We start from the raw sequence: 20,789 nt of genomic DNA on the forward strand, positions 1-20,789 counted from the left end.
CCACCCAGAAGGGTTCCTTTATCAATAAAAGACAGGTTGAAAAAACACCTGGATGCTTTAGTTAACAAAGGCATTATTGCTAAACACCAAGGACCGACTGAATGGCTTAGTAACCTAGTTATTATTGAAAAAAGTGACAAAACATTAAGGGTATGTTTAGATCCCAAGAATCTTAACGAAGTATTAGAAAGAGAATATTTTGAGATACCAACCTTAGAAGAAATATGTGTTAAACTTAAAAATAAAAGCTACTTTACTGTACTAGATTTTAAAGATGGGTTTTATCAGGTAGAGTTAGATTTAGAGTCAAGTAAACTGTGTGCTTTTGGAACACCCTTTGGAGTGTATAGATTTCTTCGTCTACCATTTGGGTTAAATTGTGCCCCAGAATATTTTCAAAAATTAAATCAAGAACACTTTGGTGATATTCCGGGAGTGATAGTTTACTTTGACGATATTCTTATAGCGGCTGATACGTCAGAAGAACATGATAAGATATTAACTAGAGTGTTAGAAAGAGCAAAGAAATATAATGTCAAATTTAACAGCTCTAAAATTCAGTATAAAGTAAGAGAGGTAAATTATTTAGGAAATATTTTTGACAGGGAGGGTATGAGGCCTGATAAAAATAAAATTAAAGCAATACAAAATTTGGAACAACCAAATAATAAGAAAGAATTACAAAAACTTCTGGGAATGATTAATTATTTAAGAAGGTATATACCCAACCTGTCAGAGATATCTGCACCACTGCGAATATTATTAAAAAATAACACTGACTGGATATGGACTGATAATCAAACAAAGTGTTTACAAATGTTAAAAAATATTGTTAGTTCAGCTCCAGTATTAGCTAATTTCGATGTAAACAAAGAAATAACAATACAAACAGACTCAAGTCAAAGCGGTGTAGGGTGCGTGTTGTTGCAGGAAAATAGGCCTGTTGCTTTTGGATCACGTGCTCTTACAGATAGTGAAACTCGTTTTAGTCAAATTGAAAAAGAAATGAATGCTATACTATATTCATGCCAGAAATATCACAGTTATATTTACGGTAGGAAGGTTAAAATACTAACTGATCACAAACCCTTAGTATCAATAATGAAAAAAGGTGTTGCAGATGTAAGTTCTCCAAGATTACAAAGAATTAAAGTAAAATTGTTGAAATATGACATTGACGTTCAGTATTTACCAGGAAAAGATATGCTTATAGCAGATCTTCTCTCAAGAAATTATATTAAAGACGATATAGGTAGTGATAATACATTTTTGACAGAAATTGTTCACTCAGTAAATGTAACTGATGATAAATTAAAGGTATTTCAAAGTGAAACGAGTAAAGATTTTGAACTAAAATTATTAAAGGAAATTTGTTTAAAAGGTTGGCCTAAAACAATAACTAAAACACCAAGTCCTATAAGAAAATATTACAACTATAAAACTGACATATATACTTCTAATGATATTATGTTTCTAGGAGATAGAATAATTGTTCCAGAGACTTTAAGGACAGATATGCTTACACAACTTCACGCAAATCATTATGGTATCACTAAGACACAAAAAAGGGCTAAATCTTTATTGTATTGGCCAGGAATAAATGAAGATATTAAGGAATTTATAAAGAAATGTAAGAAATGTGAAGTATATCAAAAGAGTAACATAAAAGAGCCCATGATTTTGAGAAAAATACCTGATTTGCCATTTCAAAAACTAGCAAGTGACATTTTAGAGTGGGGAGGTCAGTCATATATAGTAATTATTGATTATTATTCAAAGTGGATTGAATTAATTTGTTTACAATCAAAAACGTCTAAATCAGTCATTGATGTATTTAAACAAGTTTTTAGCACACATGGAATACCATTAGAAGTGGTATCAGATAACATGCCATTTAATTCATACGAATGTAAAAAATTTGCAAAAGAATGGGGATTTAAATTCTTGACATCGAGTCCAAGATACCCCAAATCAAACGGCCTTGCAGAACGAGCCGTGCAAATTGCTAAGAATATGCTGAGAAAGTGTACTGATATTAGCAATGCTTTATTGGAATATAGAATGACACCTATTTCCGCCTCAGAAAAGTCACCAGCAGAATTATTGTTTAACAGAAAACTACAAACTAAATTGCCGATTAAGACAGAATTATTAATACCTAGCAAAATAAATTATGAAAAGGAAAAAGAAAAGCTAGAACAAAAAAGACAAGAATATAAGAGCTACTATGACAGGTCAGTAAGGGAGAGAAAAGAGTTTGAAGAGGGAGAAAATGTTGTAGTAAAAGAAGGTAGAATATGGGAGCCCGGAAAGATAATCAGAAAATTGGAAGAGCCAAGATCATATATAGTGCAGAAAGAGAATGGAAATGAAATTAGAAGAAACAGTTCCCATTTAAGGCAGTCACTAAATGAAGGAAATTTTAATCAAAACCATGAATTTATTTTAAATGAGGGTGTTGATATTCCAAGTAATGATATTCCAAGCAATGATATAAGTATTAGCATAAATCGGGCAACTGACAAAAGCAGGAGGCCTGTTAAACTGCCTCAGCATTTTAAGGATTTTCATATGTATTAGCTTTACTCTAATTCACTAGTAAAAGGGGAAGATGTAATATTATCTGATATTATTAGAAAGTGCCCCTCCCTAATAGCTAGAAGGTCAATGGGGGACAGTTGAGAAAAACGCGAGATTCCTACGCATCCTAATTGTTAAACTCATGTATTATTTTATATTTAAATAATAAACATATATGATTAAACAATAGTAGTTTAAGTCATACTACAGGACCAACTAGTGTCGACAACATGAGAGAAACGATTGTAGCTGCTTTTCGAAGGAGAACTCCACATATGCTTTTTAAAATGAAAAGATCTTTTGAAAAGACAATCATTTTATGCAGTTTACAGGAAGGGAAGCATTTTGAGCATTTGATTTCATCTACCTAATTTTTAAATAACTAACTTTTAAATAGCTAATTTTTGTCACATAATTATAGGTTTATATCTAGTTCTGTAATAATTAAAATATGTTTTAAACGTGTATCTTTTTATTACCGTTGACTACTGTACTTTATATCCTTTAATTTTTGTTAAATTAACAAAAGCTATATCACATCCACCCTAGATTTTTTCAAATGATAAAAATCTACTGACGCAAAATCATAAAAATTAAAATATCTTGGAAAATCTTAGTCTGAGGGTTAGGCAACCTTAATCATATTTTGAAGATATATGAATTCCCCATTGAACACCGGAATAATATACTGGGTGTTCCATTTAAAATAAAGGAGTAACTTGTTTTTAAAAGTGATTAATGTCCCCTATTACTTTTGTCTTACCCTATATAACTTTTCGTCTAAAATTTTAATTTGGTTTAACATACAATGACCTTATACAATATATAAGGTCAACTAAAATTTAGATAGTTTTTATTACAATTTAAAATTTACTGTTCATTTTCACACAATGTGAAATATGTCAAAATCCTTACATTTTAAGAATATGTCAACCACTCAATACATGATCGATATTTAAAAAACTATGATTTTCAAAAATTCAACTGATTTTTGTATATATTAGTTTTATGTTTACTTACCCACTTTGGCCTTTTCAGGTACGAAGACGGCATCGCTGGATGTAGCTTGATCCGGACTCAGCGACTCCGGTCTATTTGCTGGGCTATAGGGTAGGAACAGGCCCGGAAGGGGGTACCACAGATAAGGGGGGTAAGTAGGAATACTGCGCCTTAATGAGTTGGCGTACATAAGAGCGCCCATATCTGTAATAGAAACAAATCAAAATTATTAATATTTTCAATTTTATGTGATAAAAAAGGAAAATATTTGTGTATATAAATTGTATATTAAATCCTATTTTGTTTGCAAAAGAGCATAAAGAGTTTGTATTGATAAAAGTTTGCGGTCTTCACGAACCTATACCACTTTTTGTGAAACTTTTTGCAAACTTGAAACAAAATTGTTTAGTTTCAGACACCATTAATCAATAAGGTAAAAAATATTCTTATACAGGGTTCGGCAATAGTGCGTCGGGCATCTGTAGCTCCTATAATAAAAAACATTTTTTTTATAAATGCAGATCTCAAGTAGGTAGGTAAACTTGAAGTTTACACTTAAACAAAATTCCCAAGTTTTTTGTTCCAGGAGCTACAGATGCCCGACGGACTATTGCCGGACCTTGTAGAACTTTTAGAAGGTGAAGAACTGCAAATTTAATTTGACTGCAAAACCCGACAAATCCACATAAAGTCAAATGTTAAGAAATTGAAAAAAAACTGTTTTGAGTTGTTAAATAATAAATATAAAGTCAATAATAGTTAGGAGATGTGTTTTAGCGCCTCTCCTATTCAACATATTCAACCTCTCCTATTCAGCAAACTGCAGGAGAGAGGATTGGGCATTAGATACAGATATGACGGCGGTCTGTTCAACATAAAAAGACTGAGGGCAAAAATACGTACAAAATTCACACAACTCAGGGCCGGATCTACCTACGGGCTGTTTGGGCTGCAGCCCAGGGCCCCGAGGTTACAAGGGGCCCCCAGGCCCCGCGAAAAACAATAGACCCTTAGTTGAATGAACAATAGACCCAACTGTTGAATTGTGAAATAAAATTAAAATTCAGGTTAAAAGTTTAAGCCAGACAAGATGGCCCCCTTGCCACTATGATGCTGTCAAAGCCTTAAAAAATAATTATGATGACATTATGAAATTTTTCAAAAGTTTCAGCGAAAATGAGGTTGAGAAAGTTGATTTCCGGAAAGAGGCACGAAATTTATTCAATAAAATGGCCAAACTCGAGACTGCAATTTTGATTACCTTTTGGGAAGAAGTTTTGGAGAGATTTCATTTAGTTAATAAAAAAATACAGAGCCCTGGTTTAGACATTTGTGAAGCCAATAAGTTAATTGTTTCTTTAAAAGACTTTGTGAGCAACATACGAGATCAATCAGATCAAATGTTACAGGAATACGACGAAAAAGCTAAAAAATTAAGTACTAGTGTAATAATAGACTACAATTACATAAACAAGAGACGCATTATCCCAAAATTTTCAGATAAGTTTACAGGTGAATTCTCAGTATACGGCGCAGAAAGATTTAAAGAGACACGTTAAAAGTTGCGTTGGATAAGCTGATTATGGATTTAAATAAAAGGAGACAAGTCTATGAGACATATGGCAAAAACTTCAAATTTTTAATGGATTTGCAAGACAAAAATATCGAAAACATAGATTTGGAAACTGCACGTCATATTATTGATTACTATCCCGATGACGTAGACGAGCATTTAGTGAACGAGTGCATTCAATTAAAATCGTACTTACTCCAATCTATGTCTGAGTCTTAAACCTCTTGCAGTGACATTTTTATGCTCATGTATGAAAATAAACTTATTAACGTGTTCCCTAACTGCTATACCATTTTAAACATTTTTTTAACATTGCCAATCACTAGCTGTGAAGCAGAACGCTCCTTCTCCAAGATGTCCTATGTAGAAAATAAATATAGGACAACAATGTCGAACCATCGACTAAATAATTTATCACTTCTTTCCATAAATTGTGATCTAACAAAAGACTTGGAATGTGATGACCAAATAACTGTCAATTTCTGTGACTACAACCTATCAATTTCTTTTACTAATTCATAATAAGTAAATAAATAAAATTGTTTTATTGTTATTTTATATTCTTATAAAATATCACTATTTCGGTTTCTCTCTCACCCAAAGTTTGTCTGGAAGAGATTGCTACCACAGCAATAAGGTCGCCTTTTGTACAACTAATACTTGCGTAGATTTAAGTAACATTTATGTTACCTAAATCCACATATCACAAATACCGAAGTCTACAGCAGAATAGGCAGAGAAAGAGAATTGCTCAATATAATAAAAATAAGAAAAACATCATATTTAGGGCATATATTGAGAAATGAAAACGTCTTCCTATTGAGAAATGATACCACGTCTTACAATTGATAGTTAAGGGTAAGATTGAAGGAAAGAGAGGTCTCGGCAGGAAGAAACTATCTTGGTTGAGAAACATCAGAAACTGGACTCACCTAACTTTTGAAGAACTCATAAGGAAAGCCGAGAATCGTGAAGATTTTGCCAATGTGATCGCCAACCTCCACGAAAGAGACGGCACGTAAAGAAGAAGAATAATAATATATCATTATAGAAACAGTTTTTTGTATGGCTATTAGTTGAGTACTTATGTAGGCCTTTAAGTAGTTTCAGCCCAGGGCCCCACAAATTCATGATCCGCCCCTGACACAGCTTCAATACGCTGATGACTGCGCTCCAATTGCTAACCTAACACGTTACAACAATTACAAAGAAATGTTGAACACATATACCTGGGCATACGAAGCTTTGGGCCTTAAGCTAAACATCGACAAAATCAAAATCATGTGCACTCCCTCGGAAGACCTTAACAATGCTATAAAAATCGGAGAAGAACTATTGGAATATGTAGCGAAATTTAATTACTTCGGCAGTTTGATTTCGGAAAAGGCCAATATCGACTCTGAAATTCAGCACAGGTTTAGCAGCGCCTCAAGAGCATTCTGGAAATTAAAAGACAGGGTTTTCTACAATCATGACTTGAGTACAAAAACGAAACTTGCAGTGTACCGAGCAATTATAATCCCCACCATGTTATATGGGAGCGAAACCTGATGGGTGCCGCGCCGGCGCCGTACCGCCGACATCGATACATGAACGCATTAAACTTGCATTAAACAAGTTACAACAGAGACACCTTAGGCAACTCTTAAGAATCCGGTGGTTCCATCATGTCTCAAACGTATCGGTCCTTGAAAAAGCTAACTGCGAGAGTATTGAGTCATGGTTACAAAATCCCGCTTAAGATGGGCTGGTCATGTATGCAGAATGCAAGAAAACCAAAATCTCTGCTTTACGGTGAGCTTGTAGACGGTAAGAGGAGGTCGGGCTGACAACTTAAAAGGTACAAGGACATTTTCCACGAAATCTTAAAGGGGATTAACATGCAGAAGTTCACAATAGAACTCAATGGAGAAAAATTGTAAACTCAGTTAACAGCGACAACCAAAAAGTAAAGAGGCAACAAAGCAATGATATTTTTGAATGTCCGGAATGTGCGGTAGGCCAAATAACATCACGTATCGGGCTTTTCAGTCACAGAAAAGCTCATGAACGAAAACGCCTTGCGTGACCATCTTTTGATGCGTGTCGAATACTCGTCAGCGGGTAATGGCAGTATGTATAAAGTCAATATTTTTGAGCTCGAAAATGACAGGATTTTAGTTGTATGATTGTAGTTAGGTTGCAAGGAACTAGAAGACGAATTAATTAGTAGGGGTAGGTAGGTACAGTGACCAGAAATATCGCATAGGCGGGAACAGCGCCTCTTTGGAAGCCGGAGCCTCGGTTACAAAATCGCGGTATTTTTCTGGAACGGTCGCTATTGTAACGCGACTAATTAGGAACCGGTATTCCCTATTATTAGTATATTTCTATCTAAGTTTTAACCGAATCAATCGAAACTTACTGCTCAGATACTCCTTGGTCTTCTGATCCCTAGGGTACACCAGAGAGAAGGCGCTCGGTCTGGATGGCGTTAGATCGGGGGGCCGGGGGGACGAGGGGCTCGTGCTCCCGCTGGACACCCCCGCGGCCATGCTGCTGTTGCTGTTGGCCGTGCTGCTGTTGGGGCTTGAGGGGGGCGAGCGTAAGGGTGAGCCGCCCGTGTCGTAGTGGTGCAGCTCCTCGATTCGGGGCATCCTGGAAAAGGAGGATGAACCATAAATATTAGCATTTTTGATATTTTTTTTGATTTTTCAAAATATTTATACGAGGAATCTATATCTACATAGTTTAATTGACTTAATTTACAATCACGAAGCTCAAGACTTTTTATGATTTAATTACAAATGCATTTTATACTTGTAAATTTTTTTCTATACTTGTAGTATAAGACGCTCAAATAAGGGTCTCAAAATGAATTTAGCAAAAACTAAAGTATTGTACAACGAACTAGTGGAAAGAAAAGACATTCTAATAAATAACCAAACCAAACCAAACACTGGAAATAGTAGTATACATACAGGGTGTCCCAGAAATAAGTGCAAGTATTTTAACTGGTAGTATAGTTAACCCCAGAAACACGTCTATGAGGTTATTTTCGCGAAAAAAAAATTTTGAAAATTCGAAATTTTTGGAAAATTTTCTTGGAAATGTTTTTAGTTTTAAAACATAATATCTTGATAATATGGCAACATAGGTATGAGATTAAATTTACAAGAAAGAAAATCCAGAAAAGATCCAGTGGTTCTCAACATTTTAGCAAAAAATATTTTTTTTGGAAATTTTTAAAGTAAAATAACTCCGTTATTTTGGACTTATTTGAAAAACGATAAAGAGAAACTATGTTTCTTTTATCGAGATCTACCACCCCTTAAAATACTTGCACTTATTTCTGGGACACCCTGTATATATTTGGGACAACTAATGCACAGCTCGGGATCTCTACTACGAGGGATCAACAGAAGAACTAAGTTAGTATGGAGTACTTATGGAAGAAACTCAATTATATTCAAATCTAGAATGCCACTATCTAAAGAAGAAAACATTCGACCAATGTGTACTACCAGTCATGACCTATGCACAGGGGCGTAGATAGGTGTATGCTATGGGGGTGGTACTATGATTAAGTCGCAAAAAAAATCACCGTCGGAATTTTTTTGTCGAATTAAAACGACGGCGATTTTTTTGTCTTCAAAAAGATATAAAAACATAACACAAAAATTAAAACATAGATTTGTAAATAACATACACAAAAATGAAACAACGACGTTTATTAGTTAATTTTCTATAAACTATAAATAAAAAAAATTAAACTATCAAAAAAAACTCTAAAAACTATAAATAAAACTACAAAACAAAATCAAGTTTTCTAGTACGCTGTTTGGAAAACCTATCAATAACAGCATCAACATTTATTTCAATATCTTTATGGATATTGATTAGAGTTAACCCCACTAATCTGTCCTGGCCAATAAGAACACTTTGTGTGCTTTTAATTAGGTCGAACATATTATAAACGATAAATCAACATAATTAAAAGCATATAAAGTGTTCTTATATGTCGGATATTAATTAAAAAAAATCCTTTCATAGTCAATGACTATTTCAATTCTCGTATCTCGTCAAGCGTCAGGGGGGGGGGTACTGTCCCCCAGTACCCCCCCCCTTATCTACGCCCTTGCCTATGCATGTAAAGCTGGACACTTAAAACCGACATCATAAAGAAACTGCAGGTCGCACAACGTTCAATGGAACGAAATATGCTGTGAGTAACCGCAAGAGCGATAAAGTTTTTTATTCTTAATCTAAGGATAAAGTATAAGATAACCAAGATACCCAGGGTACCGAAAAATGCAGCATTTTAAAATTCGCTCTGTATTACAGCAACTGATGAGAAATTTAGGACAGATCTGTATAAACTATCTTTACTTCTATAAAAAAAGTAGTAAAGCAGTGTAAAAACCGTATATTTTTGTACCTCTACTCGTAAATAAGAAACCATGGAAACACACACGATAATGAGACACCCTATACATTTACAGGCATTGTAATAAAACACATGACACTCTCCCTTTCCACATGACCTGACACAAAACAATTTAGACCCAGGAAGGGACGAAAAAATAAACCCCACAAATCCATTTGAAATATTATCAAGTAAACCAAGCAGTATACCTAAATCAATTTACCATAAAAAATATATAATAGTCTGCCCAGGCACTTAATTTAAATTATTTTTATGTAAGGGTCCGACTAGACACTTGGACACTTGAAAAACACGAGAGTGAAGAAACTTAGTGTATTATATGAATGATTTTATTAGTATTTTTTTCGTAGAAAAAAAATAGTACACTCAACAAGACCCTTATTGTCACATTGAATCAAAAACATCGGCACGAATGGACAGTAAACGATTATTTTTAGCCGACCATACCAACAGGTATGGTAGGCTATTAAGATCGGCAAAAAAAAGTTTTTTTAATTTCACTCAAAATGAGTTATTTGGGTCATAAATGACCTAAATACAAAATATTTTCATGGTGTCTGTCTGTCCGTCTGTCTGTAACACGATAACTCAAAATCCGCTAAACCGATTTTAACCAAATTTGGCACAAAAATACTGTGGCACCCGAGAATCTGGCCATTAGTTTTTGGTGGGGGGGGGGGCAAGGGGGAATGGGAGGGAATTAAAATTTTTAAAAAATCGTAACTTCAAAATTACAGTAGCTAGCGAAACGCGGTTTTCAATTTAAGATTAGGAATAATATTTGCAACAAAATTTGTATAACATCAAAATCAGTCAAAGTCGCAGTTTTTGAGATAAAAAAATTGGAAAAATTCCTTTACTTTGAAACTAAAAAAATTGCCTACCAACTTTTTATTAACATATTTTAGTATGGACGGCTATACGTGTCTCCCGGCGCCAATTTTTTTAGAAAACGGAATATTTTGAATTTAAAGATCTTCATTAAATGATGTTTCTTTTTAAATAGGCGGGTCATCACAAACTGAAAAATAACGCATTGTTTTATGCTTCAGGCATGAGCTATAGATACTTTCTTGAGACATACTGCTTATTCACGCCGGCGCCGCGCCGGTTAGAGCTAAGATGAGATCGAATGTCTCCTGAGTAAAGCGGGTTACACACGTCCAACTTGGTTGGCCTAAAAGATCGGGTCAACCAAATTAGTTATTGCATCCACATTACTTGATTTCATAATAAATCTATCTACAGTTATCAGTTGAATTTCGTTTCCTATAAGTATACATGGCTCCTATATTATTAAAAAATAAAATAAGGTTTTTCTCTTTAAATGACATATGTATCTATTTAGATCATCTAAGGTCTGAGTATTTAAATTATAGCCAGTCTAAAGGAGTGAGCTACGAATTGTCAAAATATTTTTCCAGAAAACTTTTTTAGGCTTTATATATTTTGTTTTATTGTGAAACTTTATTTCTTTATAGTGTGCAATCTCACTTCCCTCGATATATCTACTTTACTTCACCCCCGTGTATACCGGACATCGGACCGTTATCACGCGATGGACGATGATTTTGTCCATTGATCCCCGAGATTGTCCCCATAATTGAGCATGGTTTAATGGGACGGGGAGACGGACATTAGTTCGTTTCTGATTACATGGCGACGATGAACGCAGCGAGGGACACATCACGCAAATGCTACCACAAATTTAATGTATTTTATGCGGATGTGTACTGTATGATTCTGAAAGTTGATGCTCAATGAATAACTGCCGTTGATTATATACCGTATGATCCGAAAAAAAATGGCGCCAAATTTCTTTGGAAATGAAGATCGGCGACATTTACAATATAATTTTACGTATAAAATGACAGCGATTGTCAGTTCCATTGCAAGTCATATCGGAGGTCTTTTTTGCGGTAGTATTTTACTTCAAAAAATATCATACAATAGTATTTACGAAATAAATTGGAAATATTGAGACTCTTAATGCCATTGTCCAGGCATTGCCGACAAAGAGAGTGCCGAAATTAAGAGTTCTAACCTATTCCAATTTACTTCGTAAAAACTATAAACTATACCTATTTGAGTATAAACTAAAGTACAAAATGTTGTTAAATATCAGATTTGGATTTAGCGCCCCAAAAAAACATAAAAATTATATAAATTGAAACTCCCCTATAATACTTTCTCAACAAAAATACAATTATAACTAGTCTAAATACTATACTAAATAACATCTTCTAAATTGAAATTTGAGAAACTTTCAATAGTGGTGTTGAGCTAGTGAATGAGTGATGAACTAGTGATGAGCAAATGCAACATCAAAACCAAGATTTCCTTGGTCTTGCAGTCTAATAAATAGCCTTGGTTTTGGTCTTACAGGCTTAAGTTTTTAGGCCCGTCTTGATTTTGCAACATTTTTGCAACTGTTGGTTCTTGTAGTTATGAAATTGAATTTCTTATAAGCAATTTTACTGTATAAATTGTATTGTCACACTGCAAAAGGTTAAGGTATTTTTCAACTAAAGGTTGATTTTCCCTATACCTTCCGTTGCCATTCCATATCCATTCCATATCCGTTCCGTATTTTAGTATTGAAAATACTTCTGGCCGCGTTTATATGGGACCCATCTTTGAAAAAACGACATGCTAGAGGCGATATGGAGTTCAATAACCTGCCTAATCAACTTGTCAACACGTCGTGAATAGAGCAAGGCCGTCCGAGGGCCGAAATGAGGTCTTATTAGTGTGGGCCAACTATTTTATGGATGTTTAGTCTCTGAAAGCCGATATTATTATAAAAAAGAATATGCGTCAAGGCATGGGTTGTTAAGTACAGTTGGGCTATTTTAATCTAACTCTTTCCGTATGAGAAGCAGGGGGCAAATTATACGTTAAAGGGCGGAATAACATAAATAATAAATTTAGACTAATGGAACTTTTTTCTTGGCGCGTAGGAAAATGCGCACAATCGATGCATTAAAGGGAATAATTAATTAAATCATTAAGTTCCAAAACATATAATAATTCGGGTCTCATCGGATCTGCTGATATATTTTGATAAAAATTAGGCTATTAAGACCTATATTTTTTTATATGATAATAATTTTTTTAATTAACAACTTAGGACAAAGAAAAAGCTTGCATGGTTTCCACCGCCAACGTAAAACAAATGAATTCAAGGCGGTGTCAAATATTTATTGGGATAAGTTTTTATCGTTTAAATATTGTTGTAAATAATAATTGTCATTTAATTAGTGCTAACTTATTAAATTTCACAACACGGCGAAATTTCAACAAAATCGGCTAACGGATCTTTGAGATATTAATAAAAAAGGTCTATTAGAAAACACCTTGACACCCCTGTATCTTTAAAATTATACATTTCCGGACACATGTTTATATGAAGTTTTTACCTTAAAAACTCTCAAAGAATCACCTCCTGAAGTTTGGCCAGATACTTAATTAATATCCTGTATTTAAAAATGGCTAGTGAATGATTGATTTAGTAAGCTATGTTTATTTTAATAGGAAAAAAAATCATTTCATAAAAAATAAACAAACCCATAATACAAATACTATACACCAATTAATTAATTTTAATTGTATCTAAAGGCACTTTAATAATTGAAAAATGGACAGGAGCACTTAAAAATAACTTCATAGAGTATACCAAATATGCTAAAAATAATAATTCCAATAAAAAACACAAATGGCACATTAAAATCTGCATTATCTGAAATCAAACTATAGCTAAACGGCTAATAAAATAATAGAGACAAGACGCCGACATCTATAACAATGATGAGCAGTTTTTAATAATTATTCCGAGTTATTATTACATAATTGGTTTACAATTATTGTAATATAGTAGCATTCCTTCAAATAAATTTTGATTTAAGTATTGTTAATAAAGTCATATTAATGATTATAGCCCGTATGATTTCTAAAATAAATAATCAAGCGTGTTTTTATCAGAATTATTAAATGATTAAGTAGCAATAGTTAATATTTAGTAACTTCGTAAGTGTTATATTTTAATATAATTATGGATTTAATAATTAAATAATTATCTTAAGTTTGAATTGTGGTAAACTTGTATGAGTTTCAATCATTTATATTTAAAATCTTAGAGAAGGCAATATAGATTTTAGGCAGGAGAACTCAAGAGAACGACTGTGTAATTAGTAATTAAGACTTTACAATTTTTTTTAATTGCCATTTTTTTGTCGTTCACGTTTCACATTGAGTCTTCGTTGTGTCACACTCAATCTGAATTTCGGATATGATGCAGAACTGATAAATTGGACCAAATATATTAATTGCAGGTAATCAAAGACATATTTTTGTTAACTTTGCAAACATTTAAGGCATGCAATAATTTTAAAAAATTTTGACGTGAGATTACTTTATAATTCTTGGAAGTCTTGGATGATAAAGATTTGAATTATTATGGGTCTGTTTTGTTTAAGAAGCTAACAAATAATTTCAAAAACTCAACTATCAAAATATAATGGTAGCAATTTTTTAAAATCACGCATAGCTATAATGTTCTATATTAATTGAACATACTGAATGTAAACTAGGTATAGTTGCTGCAATAGATAATATATTTTGTTGCTTTTTCATATCACACAACATTTTCATCATACAAAAACCGTCAATACCGCTACTCATTTTATGGGCACGTATGACTCAAATCTCATAATGATGTTTAAAAATACATAGGTATACATACTATGAGTAGTGGTTGTGACGGGTTTTTACTAGGTATGATGAAAAGAAGCTGCAAACTAAATTATCGTGGAACTATATTTTAATTTATTTTTATCTACAGTAACTATTACTTATTTTTTGTACGGCGAATTTAAATTTATGGACGGTCCATAAATTTACACCGTAAGTTCGAATATTGGTTAAACCTAGAAATACCCAGGTAATAGCTCGAAATATGCAAAAAAGAGAGTGAGTTTAGGTTAGATTAGAATTAGGTTTTAGTTGGTTTTGCATTAATAAAAATATAGGCCTAATCTAAACTTAACCTAAAGTGACCTTTTTTGCATATTTCGGGCTCAACCAATATTCGGGTTTTTACGGTAACATAATACTCATTCTGATTGGTTTAATCTGGCTCCATAATGAAACTGTGGGGTCGAGGTGCTATTGCAAATTAATGCCATTAATTCTATGTATACATACATACCTCACATTTCTATAGTGTCGTGACCATGATCGTGACCATTCATGAATCCGTACACGTTCATCTCCATCATTAATATTTTTCTTACTAAATTCTTCACTTTTATAAAAAGCCATTACGATAAAAATCAAATATCAAAATACTAATACAATATCACTATACGTATCTGGAATATATTTGCGAATGGCAATTAGCGATACGTTAGACTGCCGGAGTGCTGACGTCACGAATGTCAAATTGCTTTCCAAACAAGCTTTAGTGCTTTTATATTTCTATTGAGCTCTTCCAAATGACGTCACAAGTAAAAAATATAAAATGTAAAAAACAGGTGATTGCTGACCACCGCCGACTTTTGTGTCTGGTATTTTCAATACGCCTATGATGGTTGCGCATGTTGCAAAATCTGTGAATTTTTTATTGTATTGACGCTATACGTAAGCTTCCGTTCCGTATCAGTTCCATACTTTTTATTATACAATTTATATTATTATGAAAGTTTTATTTTAAAAAGTTGTATTTTTTGAAAAAGGTAATAGATTTAATTAAGATGTGAAAGATTAATAAATAGCAGCAAAATTTTAACAGAGTTGGTACCAATGTCAGTACCTGACAACGCAGTTTTCGATACCCTTCAGTCCGTCCGCCAAAAAAATGTATATGGAAGGAAAGGATATAGAACAGAAAAGAAATGGAACGGATAGTGTGCATTGTCCTATTCATGAATATAATAAAACATGATATATTATTTTATGTAAACGGGAGTGAAACGGAAGGGAGCTGATATGGAAGGTAAAGTGAGAATCAACCTTTAGACGGAAAATGCAGCAGTGTTTTACACAATTGTGGTGTTTATTACCATTTATTTTTTTCGTGAAACCTCTACTGATTTAAAGCAACGAGGTACCTATTACACCGTCGTATTAACCAAGATATTGTTTACGCAGGCTGGCGACTCGTTTTCAGCCACTTTCCTATTTCGTACGTCCTTCTACACCAACGACCAGTTGCATTTTTCATGAGAGACGGATAGTCTTTAATTCCGTCCAATAATTCATGAGAAAATCTTTGTTAAGGCCAAATCGGGACCGTATAAAGCGCGTAGCGATTTAAAATTTCATAAATTACCCGGCTGTATATGGGCAACGGTCGACACAAATTACGCATTATCTCAGATTATTATCTGAATAGAAAGAATATTATTAATAAGTTAAGAATAAATTGGGTTTTTAATTCGGTTTGGTATATAAACGTGAGATTTTTCTTGAGGAACAAAAAATATCTCTACATAGTAGGTAGGTATATGAATTTGAAGGAAAAACTTTTTTTCATTAACTAGGTAGGTACTACATTACAAGCAAAAAAAAATTAATATTTAGCCAAGAGTCATCGTTCAGTCAAAATTCAAGCTTTCTCTGGGGGGTGCTCAGCAGTACTTGGGGGGTACAGGGAGTGCCCGCCCCCCGGCACCCCTCTTGTTACGTCAATGGTCACCGCCAACACAATGAACTAGTCAATAATCGTTTTCTCGGACAGATATTCAGCAACAAATAAACTGTAGATTTAACGGTTTAAATGATTTTAAATTTCTCGAACTCTGCAATTTTGATGTATATAAAGGAAAAACTTTTCCAGAAGATGCGTTTAAATCTCTTCTTCATTATGGCCAGTTCTTCGACCGAGTGGTTGCTATACGATCTGAACTAAAAGTGATTTACGAAACTGATGACATTATTGCAAAAAATGACGCTATAGAGAACTAATTAAAAGATAAGGAGCTAAATCAGAAACTCAAAAATACGACCTATGAATTCCGCGAGAAATATTCAAAAACGGCCCTGTCTGTCCATAACAAAAGACGGTTGATATGTTGAACACCTGTAGCAAAATCTCATGTCTTGGTTTGCTATTTATTTTTATTGTTATTAGATATAGTTTAAATGATATCAATTTAGTGACTATGATCTAAGAAATTAAAGGTGGCTAAAGCCACAGATCCTAACTTTGGGGAAACTATGTTAAGATGGTTTGATGAAAGTGAGGAAGAGTTTTCTGACCAAGATGGAGAACCTAAGAGTCATGTTACAACAGAAAATGTTATCACAAGTGATCACGACATGGCGAGTGACATGTCTGCCAATGAATCAAGATGGGATGGAGGTTACTGAAACTTTAGAGGACAGTGGCGCAACTGATCCAACTAAAAAATATTTCTGTTTAATCAAATTATTTAATAGTTATTCAAGAAAAGTGTATATGTTCAATGCATAGAAAATACCGAAGATTCCTAAATAAAAGCTATATTTTATTTGTTTTTAAACACTTGTCAATTTTTTGCAATTTTTCATTAGGGGTGGTTGTATTCTCTTTTTTTGTAGTTCTCACCTTGGTGATCACGTTTTTCAATGAGTAATGTTTTTTGTTTATATTTTTCTTTTTGTAAAATACGATGAAAAGTAGCATAATGTTCATTTTGTACAAACTGTATTACCTTTTGTCTGTTTCTTTTTTTTACTTCATTTTGTAAATAATATGGCTGTAAAAATAAAAATATATTTCCTTGTAAGTGTTTAACGATGTATATAACGAAAAAAAAATATTATGTTATGATAACACTATAATACAGCGCACCTGTATATTTCGGAGTCCCAGGGACTCCGCAACGCATGGAGTGCTAAAATTTCCGACCGCGCCTGTTAAGGGTTAAACCAATAAATTCTACGTAAAAAGATGCTTTGGAAATGTTTTCATAAAAATACAAAATTTTCCATAGCAAAAAAGTTACAGCGATTTGTTAAAAATGCATATTTTTGAAAAACACCCCGTAACTTCGAAACAGTATATGCGGTTTTCACCATCGTGTTTTTGACAAAAATTGAGCTCCAAACACCGATATTAGTTTCCGTCTATCTCATATAGAAAAGAGCGTTTCCCTTTAAAAGCGTCCAATTTGACCCACCCTGTACGTTTACCTTAGTTTTTGAAAGTAGATTCTAATTTATTTTTCCAAAATTTTTCAGATAAACAGAAGTTTATTTAATTTAGTCAGTTTTATGAAAGAATCAAATGAAATACTTTAATATAAATAAATTGATTTATATAAATTTCTCTATAATAAAATAAAATGAATTTAATTTTCATAAAACCAGTGAGATTTTTGCAGATATTTCTACAAAATTCCTCAAATAAAAACACCCAAAACTATAGGTACACCGCAAAAAATACTGAATTTTATCAGTTCATACTTAATTCTACAGTGATTTTATTTCGATTGCTATTTTTATGTATTTAAGTATAGTCTATTTTTTATCGAAAAAAATATATCTTTATAAGTAAATCTGTACAATTTTTTAAGGTTTCAACATGGAATAATATTTTTATCATTTTATATAAAATTTTAAATATTTTCTCGCCGGTATCTACTTTTGTAAAAGTGACTGATTTTTTAATTCAGTATTTGATGTATCTAGTTACTTAACAAACATCTGTAATTTTTTTATCAAATAAAAAAGGTATTTTATTTATATAAAATGAAATATTTTACTATGGACTGAAAATAAATAATCTAAACAAAAACCTTACCTTGTGCCAGATATTTCACAGTAAGAATTGACCCAATCAGAAACTTCTGTCCAACATATCACTCTCAACACGAAAATAAACGATTTCTACACTGTTTATCGTAACACCGATAACAAATCTGTCCTGAACCGACAAAATCAAATTGTTCGAATCAAAATCAACAGCTAAAATCACCGTCAGCGAGATCGCATTAACGACGCTCAGCGCACAATCAAAAAGCAAACTTCACTGACATACCTGAAGAATACCGACACCTGACTGAAACTCCACTTTCGGATAATCCAGGTATAAAGTTACTGACCAGCCCTTCTCTCGTTTCTCATTCGACTTACCTGCGAGCACGTGCACCTGAACCCCGCCCAGCGTTTCATCTCATTGGTCGACCTCTTAATCGTGGGAGGAGCAGCGCGAAAACGATTTACACTGATTGGGCGCTTAGGGGCCTCTCATTTGGGGACGTCGCTAATTGATTTGATGATGTTTTTTTAGCGGCGCGAGGTGTCAAATTCGACGCTCACCAATTGCCGATTGATTGGATTGGTGGGGGTCGATGTGGAAAGGCGCGAGAGGTGGAAATAGCTTAATTAATTGTTTGCCGTTGACGATGGTAAACAATGGCGAATGTAACTGTCTAATTCGATTGAGGTTGATTTGTGTTTTTATTAGAGGTTGGCTTGTGGAAGTCGAATAAAAAAAATAACGGTCGAAATACCTAAATAGATAGATATCTAGGTTAGGTTAGGTTAGATTAAGTTGCTGATGGGGTTTGGGATCCCGTTACGATACCCCTGTGTTATTGTACCAATATTTTAACCAACATTTTGCACAGTTTTTGACAATATTGCAATTGACAAGTGTGTCTCCTAAGGTGGCAAATGTTCATGTGTCCAACGTTGGGATATCGTGTGGGACCGACTTTATACCTAATGCTTTGCACCGAACTGTCCTATGATAGCTACGCCGCTGGGTTTGACTTTTTCCGGAATTATGTCCCCAAATATTATATATTAAAATTTATTATTTTCTTTTAATTTCTTAATAAAATACAGTGTGTATATAAGAAACTTTATTTTATATAAGGACACTAGCTTGTACCCGCGATTTCGTTCGCGTCGAATCATTTGTAATGGTGATGATAAAGCAAAGCAAGAATTTCCATTAACATACAAACTGGATAAAATGATCTCACATTTATGTTAGCATGAGAAAAACCAATATGGCGATATTATTATATTTTGGCAGTTTAAGCAGAATCGTGGTTAATCAATTACCCAACTTTTTGGAACATCCTGTATGATTTTTTAAAAAATTTCAAAATATGTAAAAAAAACAAAATAAATTATGCGTGTCCAAGCGTTTTCCCGAAATACTAACCGTTTTTTAAGTAACAAATATTGTAATATTTTTGAGCGGGGTTTTCACCCTCTTGGAATTTAAGATTCGAGAAACCCCTCCTTATTGAACCTCTACACCCCTCAGTCAATCCGTTTACCAAAAATCAGCTTTAAACGTCAAGCAGTTTAAGCAGAATCGTGATTACTCAATGGTCATATTTTATATGAAACTGTATATAAATTTTTAAAATAATCTTAAAATATGTAAAACAACAAAATAAAATACACCTGTTTAAGAGTTTTTCCGAAAAACTCACCGGTTTTTAAATAAAAAATATTCTAATATTTGAGGTGTGGTTTCACCTCCTTAGAATTCGAGTTTCGAAAAATCCCTTCTTATCGAACCTCTGCGCCCTAAAGTCAATCCATTTTCCAAAAATCAGCTTTTTACGTCAAGCGCTTTAAGCAGGATCGTGATTAATCAATGACCAGATTTTTTAAAACACTCTGTATACATTTTTAAAAAATCTTCAAATATGTAAAAAAACAATTAAATATAGATACGTGTTCCGAGACGTGTTCGGAAACTTGACCGTTTTTTAAATAAAAAATATTGTAATATTTCAGGGGTGGTTTCACCCCCTTGGAACTGGAATTTCGAAAAATCCCTTCTTATCGAACCTCTATCACAGTTTAAAGAATATAAAATATATTTTATATTCTTTAAACTGTGCCCCTACGCCCTAGAATCAACCTGTATGCCAAAAGTGAGCTTCTTACGTTGAGTGGTTTGAGCAGGATCGTGATTAATTAGTGAGTCACTTAAGGATTTTATATATTAGTAGGTATCTAGATGTATGAAATAGCCAAAGATATTTAAACTCAAATATCTTTGGAAATACCTATGAAACATTGGAAACCGACGACGACGTCATGACACGATCCACGATGGTTTTTGTAGTTCACAGTTCACAAGTTTTTAATTCCACTTTTTCACAATTATCATGGGTTTGAGTAAATAAAATTTAAATTAAACTCACCAGATAGCAATAATTACTTTGAAAATGGACGCTTTAAATACTTTTCGGTATTTTT

General features: G+C 33.3%; 1 protein-coding gene across 2 annotated transcripts in view; it reads right to left on the bottom strand.

Annotated features, from left to right (window-relative positions):
- LOC115880696 (zinc finger protein with KRAB and SCAN domains 1-like) overlaps positions 1 to 18,653 on the bottom strand; it is a 60,390-nt gene extending 41,737 nt beyond the window's left edge. For both annotated transcript variants that reach the window (XR_004049926.1, XM_030897978.1), the window contains exons 1-3: positions 18,361 to 18,653; positions 7,557 to 7,789; positions 3,601 to 3,783 (exon numbers count right to left, since the gene is read on the bottom strand). Coding sequence is in view for 1 of the 2 variants with exons in the window: in XM_030897978.1 (XP_030753838.1) it covers positions 3,601 to 3,783; positions 7,557 to 7,788 (415 nt within the window). In the remaining variant the exon portion in view is untranslated. The remainder of the gene's footprint in view (positions 1 to 3,600; positions 3,784 to 7,556; positions 7,790 to 18,360) is intronic.
- Positions 18,654 to 20,789: the final 2,136 nt, after the last annotated feature.

Source organism: Sitophilus oryzae, unplaced genomic scaffold (assembly GCF_002938485.1).
Source record: "Sitophilus oryzae breed Bouriz unplaced genomic scaffold, Soryzae_2.0 scaffold_1640_pilon_pilon, whole genome shotgun sequence".
NCBI classification, from domain to species: domain Eukaryota; kingdom Metazoa; phylum Arthropoda; class Insecta; order Coleoptera; family Curculionidae; genus Sitophilus; species Sitophilus oryzae.